At 53.1% G+C, this 20598-nt stretch overlaps 3 protein-coding genes across 7 annotated transcripts in view; 1 reads left to right on the forward strand and 2 right to left on the reverse strand.

Moving 5' to 3' along the window:
• Positions 1-3414, forward strand: part of SNED1 (sushi, nidogen and EGF like domains 1) — a 79487-nt gene extending 76073 nt beyond the window's left edge. The window contains exon 36 of the mRNA XM_061119771.1: positions 35-3414. The gene's annotated coding sequence lies outside the window, so the exon portion shown is untranslated. The remainder of the gene's footprint in view (positions 1-34) is intronic.
• Positions 3415-3457: 43 nt separating this feature from the next.
• Positions 3458-9109, reverse strand: MTERF4 (mitochondrial transcription termination factor 4). 2 transcript variants are annotated; one of them, XM_061122659.1, is made up of 4 exons: positions 9013-9109; positions 7337-7820; positions 4960-5144; positions 3458-4302 (listed from the first exon to the last, which is right to left on the reverse strand). In XM_061122659.1, exons 1-4 carry the CDS (start codon positions 9031-9033, stop codon positions 3955-3957), a joined length of 1038 nt encoding a protein of 345 aa, XP_060978642.1. In that variant the 5' UTR covers positions 9034-9109; the 3' UTR covers positions 3458-3954. The 2 variants fall into 2 exon arrangements, with proteins under 2 accessions (XP_060978642.1, XP_060978643.1); XM_061122660.1 differs by having other exon boundaries at positions 8913-9029.
• A 2839-nt stretch (positions 9110-11948) lies between these two features.
• Positions 11949-20598, reverse strand: part of PASK (PAS domain containing serine/threonine kinase) — a 33321-nt gene continuing 24671 nt past the window's right edge. For all 4 annotated transcript variants that reach the window (XM_061122665.1, XM_061122664.1, XM_061122663.1 and 1 more), the window contains exons 14-18: positions 20436-20570; positions 17081-17280; positions 14978-15111; positions 13063-13209; positions 11949-12531 (exon numbers count right to left, since the gene is read on the reverse strand). In XM_061122665.1, coding sequence (XP_060978648.1) covers positions 12377-12531; positions 13063-13209; positions 14978-15111; positions 17081-17280; positions 20436-20570 — 771 coding nt within the window. In that variant the 3' untranslated portion in view covers positions 11949-12376. The remainder of the gene's footprint in view (positions 12532-13062; positions 13210-14977; positions 15112-17080; positions 17281-20435; positions 20571-20598) is intronic.

Raw genomic sequence — 20598 nt, forward strand, 5'->3', positions numbered from 1 at the left:
TTCTCCTCATACCCGGTCTGTTTTCTCTTCTAAGGATTCAGGATGTTCCTGCTGTGTTCCATCAACCTCACGAGTTTCTAAAGCCCAAGAAGATGAGGTCTAAAATCAGACTGAAAACAGCATCCTGGCTGGAGTCAGTGGCCCGAGCAGCTTCTCTCCTCTGGCCTCTGGAAGACAGCCAGCCAGGCCAGGCAGGCATCAGCCACAGGCAGGGAGACCTCCAGGACAGACCCTCACCAGATAGAGCCCAGGCTGCTCTAAGCGAGCACTGCACAAACATCCGCCCCGGGGGAGCAAGGCTGCCCACCAGAAATGCTTCTGCAACCTTCAGAAACCAGCTTTAGGATTCCAAAGTCAGAAAAGGATTCTCCCCTTAGGAACCAACCACCAAACTGAGGAGCAACTGCTATCTACACCTTCCAAGGCAAAGACTGTGGGGCTAGGAGAAGGTGCAGAGGTGAGGCACACTGGAAGCCCCTCAGCTCTCCTCCGCCAGCAGTCTATGCTGATCGTTTGCAGGTAGTGACCCACCATATGGACCAGCTGATTTTGAAAGAGAAGATGGTAGCAAACACTAAGGTGGAGATCAAACACTTTTTAATCTACAACTTTTTTTGTATAAGCCAGACAATACTTTTGGGTCTGCAAACCCGACGGTCACTGTGGCAATGACTCAGCTCTGCAGTGGTAGCTCAAATGCAGCCACAGACATGTGACTGATGAGGGATGGCTGGGTTCCAGTAAAAGTTTATTTACAAAAACAGGCAGAGCCGAGTCGGCCCATGCGCCATGCTAAGCTCAGCCCTGGTCTTTGAGGCCATAGGCTGCGGCCTATCCCCAGGATGACAAGTCCCACCAAGGCACCAAAGACCTCAAGGGTTTCAGGGAAACCTCAATGTTTCAACCCCACTTGGAAAGCCAAAGCAGCATGTCCACCAAGCACCGCGGGGCTCCTCCCACAAGCCAGGCGGTGTGGAGAGGCGCAGCCGGGGAGACCAGACTAGATGCTGGGAAAGGTTTCCCTGAGGTCACAACTCAAGCAACGCTGTTGGGGGCTACCAGGCAGCAGGCAGCATCTTCCACACCCTCCTTCACACACCGACCACCGCGTCATCCTGCCACCCCTCTCTCCAGCACGCCTCTGACCTGCACTCCTCCTCCCTGCAGATGAGGTGAAAACCAAAGCAACAAAGCCCACCCCGCATGGCGCTAAGCGCTCCAACAGCCAGCCCAGACTGGAGCACAACCCCCAGGCACCTCCCAGTGACCCGGCCCCGAGTCAGCACCACAGCCCAGGAAGGCCGCCTTGCTGTCAACCTTTATAAAAGACTTTTTACAGAATTTATTTTAGGCTTTTTACTTATATTAAAGTTCTGTGTGCATATGTCTGTGTATTATGCATTCTGTCATTTTCAGCAAGGAATTCTCTACTGTACTCCCGAAGGTACCCTGTCTCCAAGGCCCACCTGGAGAAGACGGCAGAGAGCAGTCCAGGGGCCCCGGCACTGGGAGGACTGAGAGGAAACCACACACGTACACACGTTCTGCTGACCTGTGCTGTGCGCCGGGCCCAGCCACTGCACCCACGTAAGCTCTGGCGCCACATGCCAACGGCGAGACCACCGGAAAGTGGATGGAACGCCCCACTGCCACGTAACAACCTCAAGCCCCTCAGCCAGAAGGCAAATGTAACATGCTCGTTTTGACCTTAGAAGCCTTTGTTCCTACAAGAAACAGTTTACTGAGTCCTGAGCGTGGTGCTGTTTTCTTATGATTAACCCATTTTGGTGTTTTATAAATTATATACCTAGTAGAAGACTTCCTGATGCTAAAGGAATTATAATTTATCCTTGAAACATTACAAATGAGCCACTGCTTTTTCCCACATGGCTCCTTCGTCAAACTCTAATGTCATCCTTGGAAATCCTCAAAGTCCACCCAAAGAAATGAGTAAAATGGAATCAGAAAACTGTCAGGGGTATACACAGTTCTGTGTGGACATAAAACGAACAATCCTGGGCTGCCAAGGCAGTCTTGTGCTATTCAAACTTTGGATCAACTAACCACACAATCGAGCTTAAATTTAAGATTCTGTTAGCCCCAACTGGGGAGCACAAGAGCAACATCCCAGGTTCCAGGGACAGTGCCAGCCACCAAAAGGCCATACAACACAAGAGCACAGGAAACCTCCTTCCCACGGCCAAAGAAGACAGTAAAGATGAAACCTCCCTTTTCCCCCTGCACTAGGGCTGACACAGTGCAAACGGGGAAAGCTACGCAGCACCTCGCTGCCCCCCACCAGCACCCCAGTAGACAAGGGTCCACCCAGTGTCAGCCAACCTCCGCAGCTCTGCTGAGTCGGAACTACTGCCACTGGCAAACTACCGCCGCCAATGCTGGACTCTCGTGTGGAGGGACTCACTGAGCTACTGGCCTTTTGCGGAAAGTGTCTCTTTGCAGTCATGCTCCGGCATGAGCCTCGGGAAAGCACAAGCATCTGTACCAGGTGCTGCATCCCCAAAGTAAAATGCGGCTCCAATCTCCCAACGACATCCCAGCACAGGGTGGAAAAGAACTATCATAAAAAATCTTTTAAATAAAAGAGAAACAATACAAGTAGCCCATTTAGAATCTTAAGTTCTCGCTAATCAACACAGTCGTGTTTGCTAGAGGTGGCCTCGGAGCAGCATCTGCGCCTTGGCACCACTGCAGGCCTGTCCTGAGGCCACACGCACACCCTCGGGCCTAACGACACAACTGACCCCAGATGGTGCCGGGCACTCCCAAGAGTCAGGACCGCCCCAGTGAGGACAGCCGCCTGACAGGACTTACAGCGTCTCTGTGAGAAGAATGAGGCCAAGTACCACGCATCTCAGGTTTTGGGCACATCACCAAAAATGTCTTTTGCAGCATGAATCCTGTGCCAGCCAGCCCGTCCCCGGGGAAGAGCCCCCAGAACATGTAGTGACCCCCCCATTCCCCGCCCCCCGAGCTCATGCCACCAGGGCTGGGACTCTACCTCAGAGATGAGCCCTGGTGCACACCCAAGCCCATTCCCCAACCCCAGTTCTTCAAAGTTGCTCCTCAGAATCTCTGGCCTCCCCAAGGGGCCACCTCTGGTGCCACGGAGCTCCCTGGAATGATGCCAAGCCCAGACCTTGGCCCGGCTCCAGACCCCAACACCCCATGACCCTGGCAAGCACGCATTCTCCTCTGGCCTCAGAAGCCCCATCTGGACCATGTCCTGGCACGCTCCAGGTCAGCACTCCACAGCTGCCGGAGACGTTAGGACTGGATGCGGCCCTTGGACCGAGCTGGCACAAAAGCAGGTTCCCCCACAGGTCAGAGACGGGCCTGTTATTCAGAAATGCAAAAAGCGCTGGCATCAAGAAGCTGTGCAGAACAAACCACATGTCACCAGTCAACTTTCTTTTACTCTGCTGTACACTGAACACAATTACAAAGCAATATTTTTTATTTAAAAACATGAGTATTTTTGTGGAAAATCTGCTACTTGTTGTCATTAAAATAAACTGTTGTGATGTACTAAAGCTTCACTGTCTTCTCCTAACTCTTTGTCACTAGAAGGATGTAAAATGACTCCAGAACCAGAAGAAACATCCCCACTCTGTCACAGAATCATCACCAACACAGATGACCAAGAAACAGTAAAACCAGACTCTGATGCACTGAGCCCCCTGACTTCAGGAGGTCCCAGTCTGTGATTCAGGATCGAGCAGGGCCCTCCACACCAAACCTGACTGATCAAGCCAAAGCATCTGCTGCTTAGTTTGGCCTGTCTACCTCTCAGGTGATTTCTAAACATTTTTCATCAAAAGACCAGTTTAAGAATAAAAAAATAACCTGAGAAGAATGAAGTGAAGTTCCCAAAAGCTTTGAGGAAATTAAAATAACCTTTCATCTCTCTGGGCTCCGTTCACTCCAGTCCGTCCATCACAGCTCCTGCTCCTCCTCCCTGTCCTCCTCCTCCTCCTCCTCCTCCTCCTCGTCAGCCATGCAGCCCTCAGACTCCTCTTCCTCCCGGGCCAAGAGTTTCTTAAAAACCTCAAACTCCTCAGCAGAAGACACCGCTGTTCTGGCCAGAAACTCAGCTTCTGAAACTCTGAGGATGTCCTTAAGTAAAGGGTTGGGGACCTGTGTCTGCCCATTCTTGTCAGGGGTCTGGTACCGGCCGAGTCGCTCCAAGAACACGTGCCTCTGCTTGGTCTTGGTCATGGAGTACTGCAGGAAGTCCGTCTTCACAATGTCCACGTGTTTAATCCCCATCCTGAAATAGGCATACTGGAGACACAGACGTGGTTAGGAAGGCAGCTGCAAAAAGCCTGGTAGGTTCCTAAAGCACAGCCAACTGCGACTGTCCAAAAGCACTTGGAGAAACCTGACTAGTCAACAACAGCAGAGCACTATGATCCCCAACATCTGCATGATGGCCGACAGCTTTCAAAGCATTTTCAAATTTATATCGAGAAAAATGCAGCAAAAAATAAAGGGCAGGAAGGAGAAATTAAGTTCTACTTTTCTTCATGGGGTAAGAAAAACTGAGAGCATGAAAAAAATAGGCAAACAATTCAGAAAACATCTAGGATCTGACCTAAGTCATCAAAATTGTTACCGAAAACTTTAGAACAATCTTCATACTCACATTTCTAAGATCAACATGCAAAACAGATTCAAAAGATAGGAAGGTTCTAGCTAATTTTAAATTAGGTATTTCAAGCAGAGGTATCATATGAAGTCTAAGAACGGGCCTGAGTCATCCATTATTAATGGCAGAAAAGTTGCAAAAGATCTTTTACCTGTAGCAAAGAAGACTCAAAACCAAATTCTCTGGCTGGTGTGAACCAAGAGGGTCTAATCTTGACCTTGTCAAGGTGAGTCAGCTGACCATGACTACACTGGAAACCTGCTGCTACCCATCACGCCACCAGTCATTCTTACCTGAAATTTGTATTCCAGCTCACCAGGGTCCTCCCGAAGAACATACGGGCACCTGTGCAAAATCTCGGTGACTTGCTTTATAGTGAAAAGGCACTTCTCCTTAAGGACCCCAACAATGACTTCAATGTCCCGCTGACGCATGGTGAAAATTTCAGGGCAACAGTAAAGCACCCTCTTTAATTTCCCTGTAGATCATTAAAAAGGGCAAGTACATCATTTTAGGATATTCCAGAAACCCAAGGGGCCAACCACACCTAAATCAAGCCAGAATTTAAAAAACAAACAAGGATCCTCTCCTCTACAGAAGAGTGCCAGCTTCAGATATGTCTTCCCAGGAGCACTGTGGAAACAGAAGGGGCCAGAATGACTCAATTCCCCAGTGACTCCCTTTCACTTCTCAGACTCCCCAGTCGCCCCTCGGGGAGGCTTCCCAGCTGAAAGGCACCTGCTTCATATGCTAGGTCCCCTCTTGCCCTCCTCACCTAGAAAAGGCTTTCACAGGGATTTACTGGAAAAAATCAGACAGGAGGATGGGACAGCAGCTTCCCGCATGTTGGGGCTTTGTATTCATGTTTCCTCCTGTAATAAAACAGTCCTTGAAACATTCACAACCAACATCTTAAGACCTAGGAGCTGGAACGCAATGAAAAGTGGTTCCACAATAAAAACATAATAACGGTAAGAATCCTGATGCACAAGAGTGATCTCCAGGTTAGCAGAGTGATCGCAGGTTTTATCCACACTAAGGCACTTCAGAGGGACAGAGGCTCTATTAGTAACTGCATTAGGAAAATCGGCATAAACTGAGACTACCCCAGGCAAATTGGGCCATGTGGTCTTCCTATAGATAGCTGAATAAAACTCAGTACCTAGAAACTGGAAACCACTTAAATAAACTGTTAAATCTCCCTAACAGTTGAGTCAGTGTCTTGATAAAACATACTCAGGAATGAATTTCAGGAGTTTAGTGTTTATCTTTGCAGCTTAAGGTCGCGCTGAGCTTGCCAATTTATAATGAAGACACATAAGGTGTTAGGGTTTCCCAGGTGGTGCTAGTGGTAAAGAACCCACCTGCCAAAGCAGGAGACAAAAGAGATGTGGGTTCAATCCCTGGGTTGGGAAGATCCCTTGGAGAAGGAAATGGCAACCCACTCCAATACTCCTGCTTGGAAAATCCCATGGACAGAGGAGCCTGGTGGGCTACAGTCCACGGGGTTGCAAAAAGTCAGACATGACTGAAGCAACTGAGCACAAGGAAGGTGTTAAGTTGAGCCTTTCAGATTACACTGCAAGAGGTAATCTGTTAAGAGAAACACACACCATCACCTTTTGCTCATCTTCTAGAGAAGAGAAGGAGGCCTGTAGAGATCCTCTGAAATCTGGATTCCCAACCTTTTCTCCCCTTTCCCCATCCCCAACAATATTCTACCAACAAGAGACAAGAGTGAACAAAACAGTGGAATTCCTCTGGTGAAAGTGGGTAGGGATCCTTGGAGATCCTCATGATCCCCCACCCTCCTCCAAAAAAGCCCATTAAGAGACCCGAATGGACTTCCCTGGTGGTGCAATGGATTAAGAATCTGCCTGCCAAAGCAGGGGACACAAGTTTGAATTCAGGAAGATTCCACATGCCTCAAAGCAACTAAGCCTATGCACCACAACTACTGAGGCTGCATGCTGCAACTACTGAGGCCTGTGCACCTAGAGCAGAGCTCGTGCTCTCAAACAAGAGAAGTCACTGCAATGAAAAGCCTGCACACTGCCACCATAGAGCGGTCCACGCTGCAATGAAAACCCAGGGCAGTCAAAAATAAAATTAATTAATTTAAAAAAGAGAGAGAGATCCAGTGAACTTCCAGGATTTGGGAAGTGTGAATCCTGTGGGGTGGGGATGATGGCTGGGGAACGGCCACTCCACCTGTCCCAGAAATCTGGGAAGATTTCACGTTTCACATTAAATGGAGACACCTGACTGGAATCCAAGCCTTTACGGGGAACTCTAAGTCTCTGGCGTCACATCAGAGAGACAGACACAAAGCACTGAGCCCACCCCGAGTCAATTAAATATCAAAGGATACATACATACACATGAGCCAATGCCCACAACCCATGCCCACCACCGCCTAGATGCCAGAGCCCCCACAATGAACACACCAGACAAGAGTCCGGGTGGGTCACTCAGCTCCCCCTCCCTCCTGCAAGTCCCTCTGCAGAGGTCACTCTGCCTCCTCACCTCTAAGCCAAATCACACATTCCTCTCAAGGACTTCCGCCCCCACCAACCCCTGCCAGAAACCTCCTGAATCCAGCTCACCAGGCTATTCGGTCTCCAGCTCTGACTCCTCAGTACTACATATAAAATCCCCACCAGCTCATACCTTCTCCAAGGCCCAGCTTTCGCAGGTAACTGGAGCGCTTCTTCATTTGCATCACAGGCAGTTTCAATAACTGAGGACTTTTCCTCAAGGCCACACACACAGGCTCTGGATTCAGACCCAAAAGTACTAATTCTGAAATGATGTCCAGCATCTGTTGAGGGTGGGTACCTGGCTGTATGCTGACCAGTTCATTAACATGGACATCACTGAAACCCATGTCGAGGAGGGAACTGACAACGTTCTCTTGCGACACAGGAGTTCTCTGCTTCTCAAGGGGGCACTGAGTCAGCCCTGTTCTGTGCTCCGCTTTCTGCGCACATTTTGGGGGTTCAACAAAGGATGACTCTTCAAGGCCCCCTCCATTGGAGACTGTCATCAGTTTACGCAACAAAAAAGCAGTCGTCCTTTTCTGTTCTCCAAGCTGACGAGTCGGCCTAGTGAGGAGGGCCCAGGTAAGGGGGGTCAGGCGATGCCAATCAAAGACCTGTAAGACACAAAGGGAATGAATTCCTAGTCACATCAATGCAATGAACACCACAGGATTTCTGAGTCAGGGTATTTAGCTCCTTGGTCCCACACAACCATAAGTTGTGCTTTATAAGCAATCTGCAAAGTCATAACTGGACTTTAAAAGCCTACAGAGAAGTTCATGTACAGAGAACAGAGTTTGCAGAAGCATAGATTTGCTTTTGCTGTTATAACTGGGGACAGGGACAAGGAGGGATTGGGAGAACAATTTCAAGGCCATCAGGTAAAGCATACCCTGAGGGGTGGGGGGTCCTCTACCTGTTCAGTGTGGGGGGGGGGGGGCTACAAATTTAGCTGAGAGATTAACAAGAAGAAAAAAGTTTATTTATATGCATATGTTGATTCAGGAAAGAGGTAGCTCCCTAAATGACTAGAGTTGGGGGCAAATGGGGGAGGAAGGTTTCTAGAGGAAGAACAAACCGGAGGGCTCTTCGGGGAACAAGTGGGAGCCCAGAAAGTTTGTGACAATGTTTATGTTGATACAAGGGGTCATCCCTCTTTTTTTTCCTTCAAGGCAGTAAAACTCCCCAGGAGAAAGGCTCTATGGCGCCCTCTCTCCTGGAAGGTTCTGCTTTTAATGAGATAAGGGCCGCTCCAAGCTGGCTTCTTTCAGTCTCTGCTGAATCTCAAACGTCTTTAGCTTAAAATCATTTCTGTGCCAACTCTGGGGTCCGAGTCGGTACCCACATCTGAAAACTCTGTATCTCGTACCCGTCTCCAGATTCACCTAACTGCATTCATTCCACAAACGGAATGCCGTTAGCCTGTCAACACACTACACAGGATTCCCGTTTACCTCAGAACTCTTCAGGGGACAGGCCCGCGCGCCACCAACAAGGCCCAATCCCCAGGTCCTCAACGCCCCTCAAGACGAGTCCCAAAGCCTCCCCAGCGCCCTCGGCCGCCGAGCCCGAGCCCTCAGCCAAGCCCGCCCGCTCGGAGCGCCCGCCTCCCCTGTCGCCCCGTCTGTGGTCCAGCCGCGGGTTCGGCCCAGCGCCGGCGGCGGAGGGGGGGGGGGGGGGGGGGGGACAATGGGCTAAAACCGCACCAACGCGGCGGAGAGCGCCGAAGGTCGGGATGCCACACCAGGTCGGCACGCGCACACCCCCGCGACCCGCCAGGAGCCCCGGAACGCGGCGGCAGCTCACCTGCCGACCCAGCGCCGCCATAGCGCGGAAGCGGCGACGGCACCGCTGACGCCGGAAGCAGCGCTCTCCGAACCCGCTGCTACAGCCCTCCCGCGTCCGTCGCTTCCGCCCTCCCCCTCGCAAACGCAAGCGCGAGGGAGGCAGTTCCGCCCGACCCTTCTCCACCTATGTCCGGCCGTGGGCGGGTGGCCAGGGTCTTGCGCCCCTCGCCCCACGCCTGCACCGTGGGCTCCCAGACCACGGCTTCCCTGCTTCGTGCCCACTCTGCCCGGATTCCCGCTTTCCGGAGCTCCTGGCTGGCACAACAAATGAACAGCCCATTCCCCACACGCTTGCTTCCCTTAAGAGAAAACTGTAACCTCGGCTCAAACCGGCCGCCCCCCTGGTCCAGAGAAAGTAGGTTAAGGCAGAGACTGGGCGGTCTGAGTAAAATGGAATCGTCCCAGGTGAAGTTATGTAAGATTTGATGTGGAACCTGTATCCAGTAGCAATACTAGTGTCAAGTTGCAGTGAGAATGGAGTGATCACCAGGTTCCAGATGGGGCCTGGCGGCCGCGGAGCACCTACCCTCAGCCCCTCTCCGCACTTCTGAGAAGTTAGAACTGTGCCAGACCCAGGGACGCCCCCGGCCTTTCCAGAGCAGCACCTGCCAGGAGCAGCCTATGGTCTCAGGAGCTCCCCTTACAGCTAAGCAACCATCTCAGACTGCAGCCCGTCCTTTGTTGACAAGCACCTTGACTTCTTGCCAGCTCCAATTATAATCCTTGATAAACACACACATATGCTAGAGGTGTTTAAACCATCCAAGGAACTCCAGAAGTCTTTACAGTTTTTCTTTTAAAAAGGTCCTCCCAACTTAGAGGTATGATTTCCTTCTGGGATGAAATCTAGTAATGCTTCAGCCTAATTTGCATTCATTTTTTAAATTTTGGATATAGACCTGTAATTGTTCAGGTATAAAAACTGGGCATCTCTCAAAAGGGGATAGTGGTGGAAAAGAACAAAAAGTGTACTTTCTCAGCTGCCTAAACTCCATCAATTTTAAGTCCAAACCTTAATTTGTAAGCACTTCTTGTTTTATCTACTTGTTTCTGAACTGAGGAAAAGGACTTAATATTTGCATTGATACAGTTTATAAAGTACCTTCTCTGGGCCAGGCACCAGACTGGGTGCTAAAAATGTATCTTTTCACAAAAGGATGATATCAAAGAAGAGGAAGATTGTAAACCATGTAGAACTCAAGAAATGGTTCTGTTTCTGTTGGTTTGCTTTTTTACCCTGATTTTCTCCTTGAAATATGCAGCTGTCAGCACTGCAAAACAAATCACGTTAATGCTTTTACACCCAAAGAACATCCTTGTGGGCCTCCCTGGAAGGAGTCACAGAACCTAAATAAGTGTCTAGGTCTAGAAACAGTAGTGGCTGGCGTGCAGGGATCACTCCAGAACATCAGTGGCAACTTCAGTGCTCTGAGAAAGCCTTGCTCTTTGGAATCTTACCTGTAATGTGGGGAGGAAAATTTTTCAGCATCTGCCTCAAAACCTTTCTGCCTGGATTCTTTCTGCAGAGAACACTCTCAAAGTGTTCAGACTTTCCTCTGCCAACAAATCAGGTGAGTTTTAATTATTTTTCTTAGACAGAAGTAACAGTTCTTGGAGACCTAGAACTTTGCATTCTCAGCCCATTGCACACCTGTCTGAAAAAAGCATTCTATAACTTCTTCTGTATTATAAGCATCATAGAAACTACAAAGGAAAATATTTGGGTTTTCTTTAAACTTTGAAGAGTTCTTAGAACATCATAAGACTTATTTGATTCTGAAGAGTAAATGTCACTAACTTACTACAGACTTTAAAAAATACACTTCTAAAAGTCCTGCCTTTACTGTCCCTGCTGGACAAAGGAAGGGCCCTCGTCATTCTCTTGAGATGTCAGAGACACTCAGGCAGCACTTCCTAAAGGGAAGGGATGTGACATCCTATATCCCAGAAGTTGAGAATAAAATGAACTGTCATCAAGACAGCTGCATACTTCCTAAACGAACCCTGAAAACTGGGCGCAGGATCACACCAGAGGCAGGCTGGTCCTGAGCATCTTCTTGGTCCTCTGGGCGGGAGCCTCGGCCCCGGCAGAGAGTGAGGACATATGGGGAAAGGGGTATTGGGACCTTGAGTTAGGTTTTGTTTTCTCCCTGCTATTTGAGCAGGGAGGGAAATGAAAGGTTTCCTTCTGACCCCAACCACTCTCTCTCCTCCAAAACAGATACAAAAGAGGGGCTGAATTTCAGATTAGGGTGGATTGGAGCCTAGAGGGAAGGAGTCATCTGAGTGTGTGAGAGCTGCACTGGGACCTGATCGGGACTGGGAGAGGGACCCTCAGGGCCGGATGCCCCCACATAGTCACGGGGTGGGGGAGATACCCCCCCACATGGTCACAGGGGGCTCCCTGGGGTCAGACACCCCCACATAGTCACGGGGTAGGGGAGACACCCTCCCACAGTCATGGGTTCGGGCTCCCTGGGGCTAGATGCCCCCAGATAGTCATGGGGTAGGGGAGACACCCTCCCACAGTCATGGGTCGGGGATCCCTGGGGCCACACACCCCCACACAGTCACGAGTGGGAAGTCCCTGGGGTTGGATACCTCTGCATAATCATGAGGTGCTGGGAGGAGTTGGGGTGGACAGCAGAGCAGAGATAGATGACAAGCCAGCCCTGCTGAGCTCTGCACAAGGAGAAGGGGGATGGCTGACACACCACACCCTCCAGTCTCCTTAGACTGGGCAAGCTTCAGAGACGTGCTGGGCACACCCACAGGAGGGAACCCCAAGCTGACCAAGGCGGGACCTCTCTCCAGCTGTGGCGCATGGAGACGCACAAATGGAAAAATAAGGAAATGAAGTGCTTCCCATACCAGCACTGCAGAAGAATTCACGTGGTGCAAGTCAGGGTAATTGTTTACTAATAAAACTGCTTTAATTTGGAAAACGTTCAAGGAAATAAATTAAAAACAGTTTGGTCATTTGGCGAACAGTTCTCCACACTCCACATATCAGACAAGCACACACCAAGTCAGAGGAAACAGAAATGCAGGCGCATATACAAAAGTACAAAGAGAATTAGAAGCCTCTTGTATGCCTTTTGGAAATTCACAAATGAAAAGCCCTTTAATAGTACAAAACTCAAACACTAGAATGTTTTTTCAAGGCCATGAAAAAAAATGAATTCCAAGTCTATTTTGTAAATCTAAAATAGTACAGCATCACTGGCTTTTGTTCTAACAGATGAGTTTTTAGAAAGTGAACTTGGCCTAATTCTTGAGCACTTACTCTCTGAATGGAAGGGGCCTGAGAATGCCATGCCTCCCTAACCGAGTGCCGGAGAGCAGCAGGGAGCCGGGTCACCCGGTGCTCTGGGTCCTGCCCTGCTGCACGAGGGCCGGTGGGACTCCAGGGCCCGAGCTGTGCCACTCGGGCTCCTGCCATCCAGCTCCAGACCAACGGTGGACAGAGCTCTGCTCTCTGAAGGAAGAGAAAGGTAGGCTGCATCAGCTGCCAGTGACACCGTTCTGAAACCCTTGGCTTCCCTCTGGAGGAATTCTGAAGAGCAGAAGGCACCAGAGGAACCCTGCAGAACCCACCCGGCATCGTTCGAGACTCGCCGGACCCCGCTGCTGTGCTGGAGCTGCACATCCAGAGCCACGGACATGGCCCCCTGAGCAGCAGGCCCGGACGCACAGGGCCGCCGCTGCCCACCGCGGGCCCCGGCTCCCTTGCCATCCACTCTCCTCCTCCCCTCGGCCTGCTCTGACCATTGCCAGCAGCACTTCCCAAACCCTCTCCCTAGCCCTCCACCTCATCTGTGGGAGTCCTTGTCACGGGCTCCCATGGGCGTCGCCCACCTTCTAAGGCCCTGGTGCTGTTCAGGGGCCTCTGGAGTCCAGCTCACAGGCAGCAGGCTAGCCCTGGGCCCTCACCTTCATGTCCAGGGCAGCGCGGAGGAGGGAGCCCCTTGGACCCCCTCCCCCACGGGGTGCGGGCTGCACCGCTCACCTGGCTTGTTTACCCGACACACCTCCTCCCAGGTGTAGTCCGCCAGGTTCACGGGCTGCGTCACCCAGGGGTCTGTCACCAGCTTCTCCAAGGTGGTGCGCTGCTCGGGCACAGGCTGCAGCAGCCCAGACATGAGGCTCATGAGGTCTGGGGACAGAAAGGCGTGTGGTCAGAGGGCTGACGGCGGCCCAGGCTGGGAGTGGGTGGCGCGCACTGCGTGAGTGCAGGGCCTGGGCTGAGTGGACAGGAGGTGGCCTGGACCCCCACTTCTGACCAGCACCACGGGGCTTCTGGAAGGCAGGGTCCCCGGCTATGCTTCCGGAAGGGCTACAGGACGTGTGTGTGGCCCCGAAATGAAAGCGCTCGAGCTCCCAAGCCGCTCACTACAGCAGCGTGCGGCAGCCCTGATGTGCACCACCCTCCGGGGCCCTGGGGACACAGAGCCGTGGACACAGGGATCGTGTGACAGGGCAGGGGAGGTAGGTGGCCAGCCGCGGAGCCCCGGTCTCTCCCCACAGGAAGGGCGCACAAGCACTAAGAAGAGCCCCAGCCCTGAGTCTGGATCTGGTTTCCATTTTCTTTAACAGTGTGGGTGTCACCTCAACCAGGGCCACTCTAGACCTCAGTGCCCGGGTGAGTGTCCTGAGAGTCCAGGGGGCAGAATTTGGAGCAGCCCACTCCCCGCCCGGTGCAGGTGGAGCAGCCCCTAAAGGTGGAGCAGCACCCTCCCCAGCCCCAGGGTGGAGCAGCCCCCCAGGGTGGGGCAGCCCTGGAAGGTTCAGCAGCCCCCCAGAGTAGAGCAGCCCCCTAGCCCCACCCCAGGGTGGAGCAGCCCACTCCCACCCCCTGAGGGTGGAGCAGCCCCTCAGAGTAGAGCAGCCCCCCAAGCCCCGCCCCAGGGTGGAGCAGCCCACTCCCACCCCGCTGAAGGTGGAGCAGCCCCCCCAGGGTGGGACAGCCCTGGAAGGTGCAGCAGGAGGCTGCAAGAGCCCCGCCATCACGGGGATCCAAAACATTAGGAAAGCTCTACAATTCTTCCAGGCCGCTCTAGACTGAACTGTGCCCCCTGCAGATTCCTAGTGTGATAATATTAGGAAGTGGGGCCTTTGGGAGGTGAAGGGGGTCAGATGAGATTGTGTGACTGCCCCCCCCAACACACACAGCATCAGTGCCCTTATCAGCAGAAGCACCAGAGGGCCTGCTCTCTCCTGTCTCTGCCCTGTGAGGACACAGGAAGAAACAGCTGTCTACCAGCCAGAATCCGCCAGCACCCTGACCTTGGGATCTCCGCCTCCAGAAATAAACGTTGGTGCTATAAACCCCGGCCTGTGATGTACGGGCATGGCAGCCCGAGCAGACTGAGACTCGGGCCTCCAACCTGAGTGAAGAACCCAGGTAGAGGCCTGACGCCTAAGGGCGCCCGTCACCTCACCACCTGTGACAATGAATGATTACTCTGGGATCACATGTCGCAACTGGGAGACCTCAGAACCCCGGTCCGGCTCCCTGGAACTCCCCCAGGCGTGGGTCTGAGGGGCCCATCCAGGCCCGCCAGCAGGGATCGGCACTGCAGGTGCAATGCTGCCCTCGTAGCTCTGCGGGGAGCCAGCTCACAGGAGCTCCAGGTGGGAACCCTGGTTCCACACAAGGGGCTGGGGGCTCAAGTCCATCCTCCCCCTCCCCACAGCCATGGTCAGAGGCTGCTAACGTGTGTCCCTCAGGAGAGAGCCACTCCGGTCCAAACTTCCCTAAGATCAGTCGTGACATCTTAAAGTCACATCCAAATGGCCCTTGCGTTCAGATCAAAGTCTGAGAGGAACGGAAGAGAGAGCGAGCCGGCTGTGCCTGTGTGGGCGACACCGCGCACTGCTCTGAGATGGGAGCCAGCCCAGGATGTCCGCCCGTGCGAGCTCACCTTCTGACACCAAGTACGGGGGGTTTATCGCGGCCTCCATGGTCTCCTCCAGCTCGCAGAAGGGGTTCTCCTCGAAGATCAGCGTGTACAGCGTGACCCCCATGGACCACATCTCCAGCTCCGGCCCCCGGTACCTGCCAGAGGAAGAGGAGGCACTCGGGGCGCTGGGCCAGCCCCACACGAGAGCCAGGACCCCGCACATCACCCAAGAGCAGCTCCCAGTGAGAAGCACCACACTCCTTGACCACGTCCACCCCCCACCAGGCGCCCGCCACCCCCTGGGGATCAGACGATGAGCTGAGAGACCAAGTCAGGAGGTGGCAGGGGGCCACACACAGTGTCCCCCTGGGGGCTTCCTGGAAGAGGAGGAGGGAAAACCCGGGAGTGCAGGCAGTGCGCAGGCCCCCAGGGACCTGGGGAGCGACGGCGGCTTCAGGGCAGGGTGGCCTGCCCTTCAGAAAAGAGCTGAAGGATGCCCGAGGTGAGACTGGCACAGTTGAGCAGCGGGAGGGAGGAGACGGTGGGGGCGGAGTCCAGGCAGCCGCCAGCTGGAGGAGGGGTCTTGGGGATGGCGCCCCGGGGTGATCTTCCTTCTCTTCTGTGCTTACAGACTCCCCTCCTCCCAGCTGCTGTTCCTGGGCTCTGAGAGGCTGGCACCCTGCCAGCCGTCTACATGGTTCAACCCTAACGGCCACAGCAAACCAGCAGGATAAATGTTCTGCACAGAAAGGCCAGGCCCCGTGCTACCCAGTGTGTTGGTCCCTCAGGTCTGGCCCCCAGAGCCCTGGGGAGCAGCTGTGTTCATCAGACAGGAGTGTAGCCACGGCGGCTGAGGAAGCCTGGTGAGCAGAGGCCCAGGACAGAGGCTTCCGCCTTCCAGGGGCCACAGAGAGCTGGGGACACCAGAAGGCAGGAACCAGGGGGCAGGGGGGCCAGGGGGCAAGCATGAGGACAGACCTCAGGGCAGTGAGAGGAGAGAAAATGCCAGAACAAGAAACTCAGACTTCAGTAGAAAGAGATTTCAAGGATTCTGGAGGCCGAGGAGAAAACTCCAGCAGCGTATAGCAGAGGTCGGCACACGTACCCAAAGCACAGTGACTAATGAAGGCTGGAGCCGCGCGGCCTCTGTGGACACTGATCCTCTTGGCCACGGCTGCACAAAAGCAGCCGCAGACACCCGTGAGCCCACAGCCGTGGCCCTGGGCCAACAGGACTGTCCTCATGACCGCAGTGGGGGCCGATCTTCTGCCCGGGGGCGGAAGGACGTGGAAACAAGCGGGGGGATGCGTGCAGAACCCGCAGTGAAGGTCCTGGGTGCTCTAACCACCAGCCCGCCTGGGAGACACGTCAGAGCCACGCGTCTCCAGAGGACGTGCTAAACAGGTACAGTGAAACACCCGCAGTGAGACCTGCCTGGAGCTCAGCTCACACAGATAAAGACCAGTTCCAGCACATGTGGACAAGACAGAAACCCACGCATTCAGGGCGGAAACGCTGAGCACCGTTTCCATGCTCAGTGGAGCTCTACAACCCCTGAGTTTCGTCTCGTCCTTCCCTCTCCTGAGCTCCCTGAGACCGGGCCCTGCCCTGGCCAGGCCCTCAGCACAGAGCTGGAAACCCAGCCCACGCCCACAGGACCCGCTTCTCATCTCAGCAAGAGCAGGGGGCTACCCCGTGCCCAGCTGACGCGGAGGCAAGCCAGTCAGCGACAGCACGGGTCCTCTGCATTAGCGCTTCATGTCTCACGCGGCCAGCCCAACCGTACATCACTGGACTAGACTGCTAGTGCTGGCATCAAAACAAACAAACCAACTAAAAATAATTCTCTTCATTCCTTTGAAGAATCCCGAATTTGGGGACTCTTTTTCTTCTCTTAACTTTTGATTATATTGAACTCCAAACATAAAAGGTGAAAAGACAGTCTAATGAACCCCTGTACCCAGCATCGGGCTTCCCTTGACTGAGCTTCCTTTTCCTGCCCACTGACCTCCCAAAGCATACTTAAGCACTCGGCACCCTCATCACAAAGAGGCACAACCTGAAGCTGCTTCCCTCTGCTACCGCAGAAGGTGTGAGCACAGGCTGCCTGCCCGGGACACCTACGGGTTCCCCATGAGGACCTCGGGCGCGCAGTACTCGATTGTCCCGCAGAAGGTGTAGAAGAGCTTGCCCCGCTCCAGGTAGGCAGCCGAGCCGAAGTCAATGAGCTTGATGGAGAAGTCCTCGGCGATGACAATGTTCTCGTCCTTGATGTCCCGGTGGAGGATGCTCTGGGAGCGCAGGTACACCACCGCCGACACCAGCTGGAATAGGGGCCACGGGCGTTGGTGAAAAGCTGACTCAAGGAGAATATGCATTTAAATTGAGGATTAACAAGAGAAAAAGATAAAGCAACAGCAAAGAAGAAAAAACCTTTCACTGATAACCAGCTGGGGGCAGGTCAGACTCTGGATGCCGCACACACGGGCGGGCACTGAGCCGGAGGAGAGCTCCAGGCAGCCCTTGCTAAGGCGGCATGCACACGCCCGGGCCTGTAATCTCATTGTCATTGGACCTGTAATCTCACTGTCATTGTTATCACTGTTGTGATAAGGACACTTAACACAAGGCCTCAGAGAAAGAAAGAAAGTGAAGTCCACAGTGAAGCCGACTCTGTGTGACCCCATGGACTGTAGCCCGCCAGGCTCCTCCCCATCCCTGGGATTCTCCAGGCAAGGATACTGGAGTGGGTTGCCATGCCATCCTCCAGGGGATCTTCCCCATCCAGGGATCGAACCCGGGCCTCCCACGTTGCAGGCACTCTCTACCGTCTGAGCCACCAGGCCTGCCCCTCGGCAAATTCCCAGGAACACCAGGCGGCACCTCAACCAGAGGGACCGCATGCAGGGCGGCTCTGCAGGACCCACTCCCCTGTGCCTGTGCCCTTCCAGGGACGACCCACATAAACTCAGTTTCTAAGGTCTCCGTCTGTGTGCTACCAGTGACCTCCCCGGCAGACACTCACTCACCCCACGACAGGCAGAACCATCATCTAGGAAGGAAAAGCAGACAGCAGCAGAAGCCGCAGGATGCGTGGTGGGCGCTTGAACGAGTGTGGGCTGGGTTGGGTGGGCAGTGATTTCCCCAGAGTTCATCGGGCAACTCGAACAGGGCTGGGAGCAGAAGCCCAGCCTCCACGCTGCGACTTCCAGGCTCCGGCAGCTTCTCAAAGAGCAGCGCAGAGCGGAGCCATGCTTTCCCCAATGCATGCGGCCTTCCAGTGGTGCAGCCTCAAAGGAACTCCCCAGGAAACGGGCCGAGCACATCAGTCTCCACTGTCTCCACTGCCAGAGGGTAGTTACTAGGATGTACTGCTGCCTGCCTGCACTGCACGTGCGGTGAGGGAGATCAACAGCAGTAGCACCTCAGTGAAGTTTGAGTAAAATTAGTATGACTCCTGACCCCACTCATAACTTGGACACCAGCTATACCAACCAGCACAGTGATTTCACGGACACAGTCATTCAGATCATTAGAGACAATTTTACATTTACAAATGAATATCTTTGAGTCAGAAGCAACAATTAATGGCAGACAAACTAAGCTGAATTAATTAACTTTAAATAAATAAAGAGGGCTTCTCCGATGGCTCGCCAGATAAAGAATCTGCCTGCAATGCAGGAGACACAGGAGACACAGGTTCAATCTCTGGGTTGGAAAGATCCCCTGGAGAAGGAAAAGGCAACCCACTCCAGTATTCTTGCCTGAAAAATCCCAGGGAGAGAGGAGCCTGGTGGGCTACAGTCCAATGGGTTGCAAAGACTAAACACGAGCAAAGTAAGAGTTCTATTGGGTTGGCCAGAATAAATAAATGAACGTATATTTACATACACATACATGCAGACATGTGCATACCTACACATCTGTGCATAGATGACGTGTGTGCCTATGCACGTGTAACACTGCACAGATGTGCACAAACACACAGATGTCTATTCTTACAGATTCATATATACACATACACACACTCACGTGTGTGTACATGCAGAGACATACACACATGGACATGTACTATCAGGCTCCAGGTGGGAAGCAGAAACCACACGTTGCTCTGAATATGGACAACTTCTTCGAGGGTTATTAACTACAAAGCAGTAACGAGCCGGAGCAGGACGAGAAGCTGCTCACCGCAGAGGAGAGCCGTGCTCCGAGCAGACGGGACCCAGGGCTAGAGGCGACGCACACGCGTACACGTGACACTGTCGTTCTGTAGAGCCCTGAGTCCATTACACTGACGCTCACTGCCACGTGGATTTACGAAGGGCCGTGGAGACTCACTGCAGAAGCTAAACAGTGTCAGACACTAGAGTCCCCGGCACAGCAGCCCTGAATGAACTGCAGTCAGGTGGCAGCTGTGGGTGAGTGACTCCACGTGTCACGTCACACGGAGACCTGTCTGCCTTGAAGATTTCAGAAGCAAGCCTCCACCATCAAGTAAAGGAGACGCCTGTGTAACCTTCCAGAGGAGGAAGACAGGGAGAGGTGGCATTCTTTGGCCAGAACTGTGATGACCCAAAACTTACAAGTAGGTGCCTCAGAAATTTAATTTCAGAAATCCAGTAATTTCTGGGAGTTCATAGCTTTGAGGAAGAAATATCAGTTCATGGAAGCTGTTATTAGAAACCAAGTCAGCTCCAGGAAACCAAGAGCAAACCTGTGGACTGGTCACATCCCCCCACCCCGCACCCCCTGGCATCCCTCCACCTTTTCCAGGGAGCAAGGAATCGTCTGGAATGAAACTTCCACATTCCCCAAACTGAAGAACTGTTGTCTCCCCCACCCCACCCCAACATCCAATTTCTCTTTCACAGGACACCTTTCTACTTAGCTGGTTACTCTCCCTTTCCAAAAAATAACAAACAGACTAAGATCAATACACAGATAGACACGAAAGAAACCAAGACAAATACTCAGTGTAAACTGAGATGGCCAGAGCCACAGTCTTTGCAGGTTAATTAACTGGACAGCTACGTCTACTCAGGACTTCCCGTGCGCCTGACTCGGGGATGCTGCACGGGGGCCTCTGCACTCTCTGATTTAGCCCCAGCAGTCCTGTGAGACGCTGGCTAAAGTGAGGTCCATGTACAAATGAGCAGGGTCTCCCCGTGGTGGACAAGGATTCAGATCAGATGCACAGCCTGCAAGCCCAATCTGAGAGCTTCACTGGTTCCTCTTTGAGGCTGGGTGGGTATCATTTGGATATAAATACGCTTTAATCTTCATCCCACATCCCTGGTCACCCCAGGGTGACGCCTGGCCTCACTCTTCCTCCCCAACCCCAACCTCACTCTCTCTACTTCAACAGTAGAATTCTCTTCTCAAAACACGTGTCCTACTCAGTAACATCTCCAAGCCGGAGGCCAGGTCCAGCATCACTAACCATGGAGTCCTGGACCCAGGTAGCCAGGCCCACTCTCACCTGTCGGAAGATGTAGCTCGCCAGGGGCTCGTCAAGGCTGGGATGGTGGTCAATGAATGCAAAGAGGTCCAGGCCGGAGCCGTGCTTCTCCATCACCAGCTGAAAGAAGCCTTTGTTCTCAAACACGTCCAGCACCTGGAGAGAGAGAGAGAGAGGCGAGCTG

Source organism: Dama dama, chromosome 20, assembly GCF_033118175.1.
Source record: "Dama dama isolate Ldn47 chromosome 20, ASM3311817v1, whole genome shotgun sequence".
In the NCBI taxonomy this organism is placed as follows: domain Eukaryota; kingdom Metazoa; phylum Chordata; class Mammalia; order Artiodactyla; family Cervidae; genus Dama; species Dama dama.

Bases quoted from the DNA above. Each gene is read 5' to 3' on its own strand.
- MTERF4 (XM_061122659.1), bottom strand. From the start codon at position 9,033: ATGGCGGCGCTGGGTCGGCAG. The intron at 7,821-9,012 runs GTGAGCTGCCGC...TGTGTCTTACAG, and splicing joins TGGCGGCGCTGGGTCGGCAG to GTCTTTGATTGGCATCGCCT. The intron at 4,303-4,959 runs GTAAGAATGACT...CTGTGTCTCCAG, and splicing joins AGCTGGAATACAAATTTCAG to TATGCCTATTTCAGGATGGG.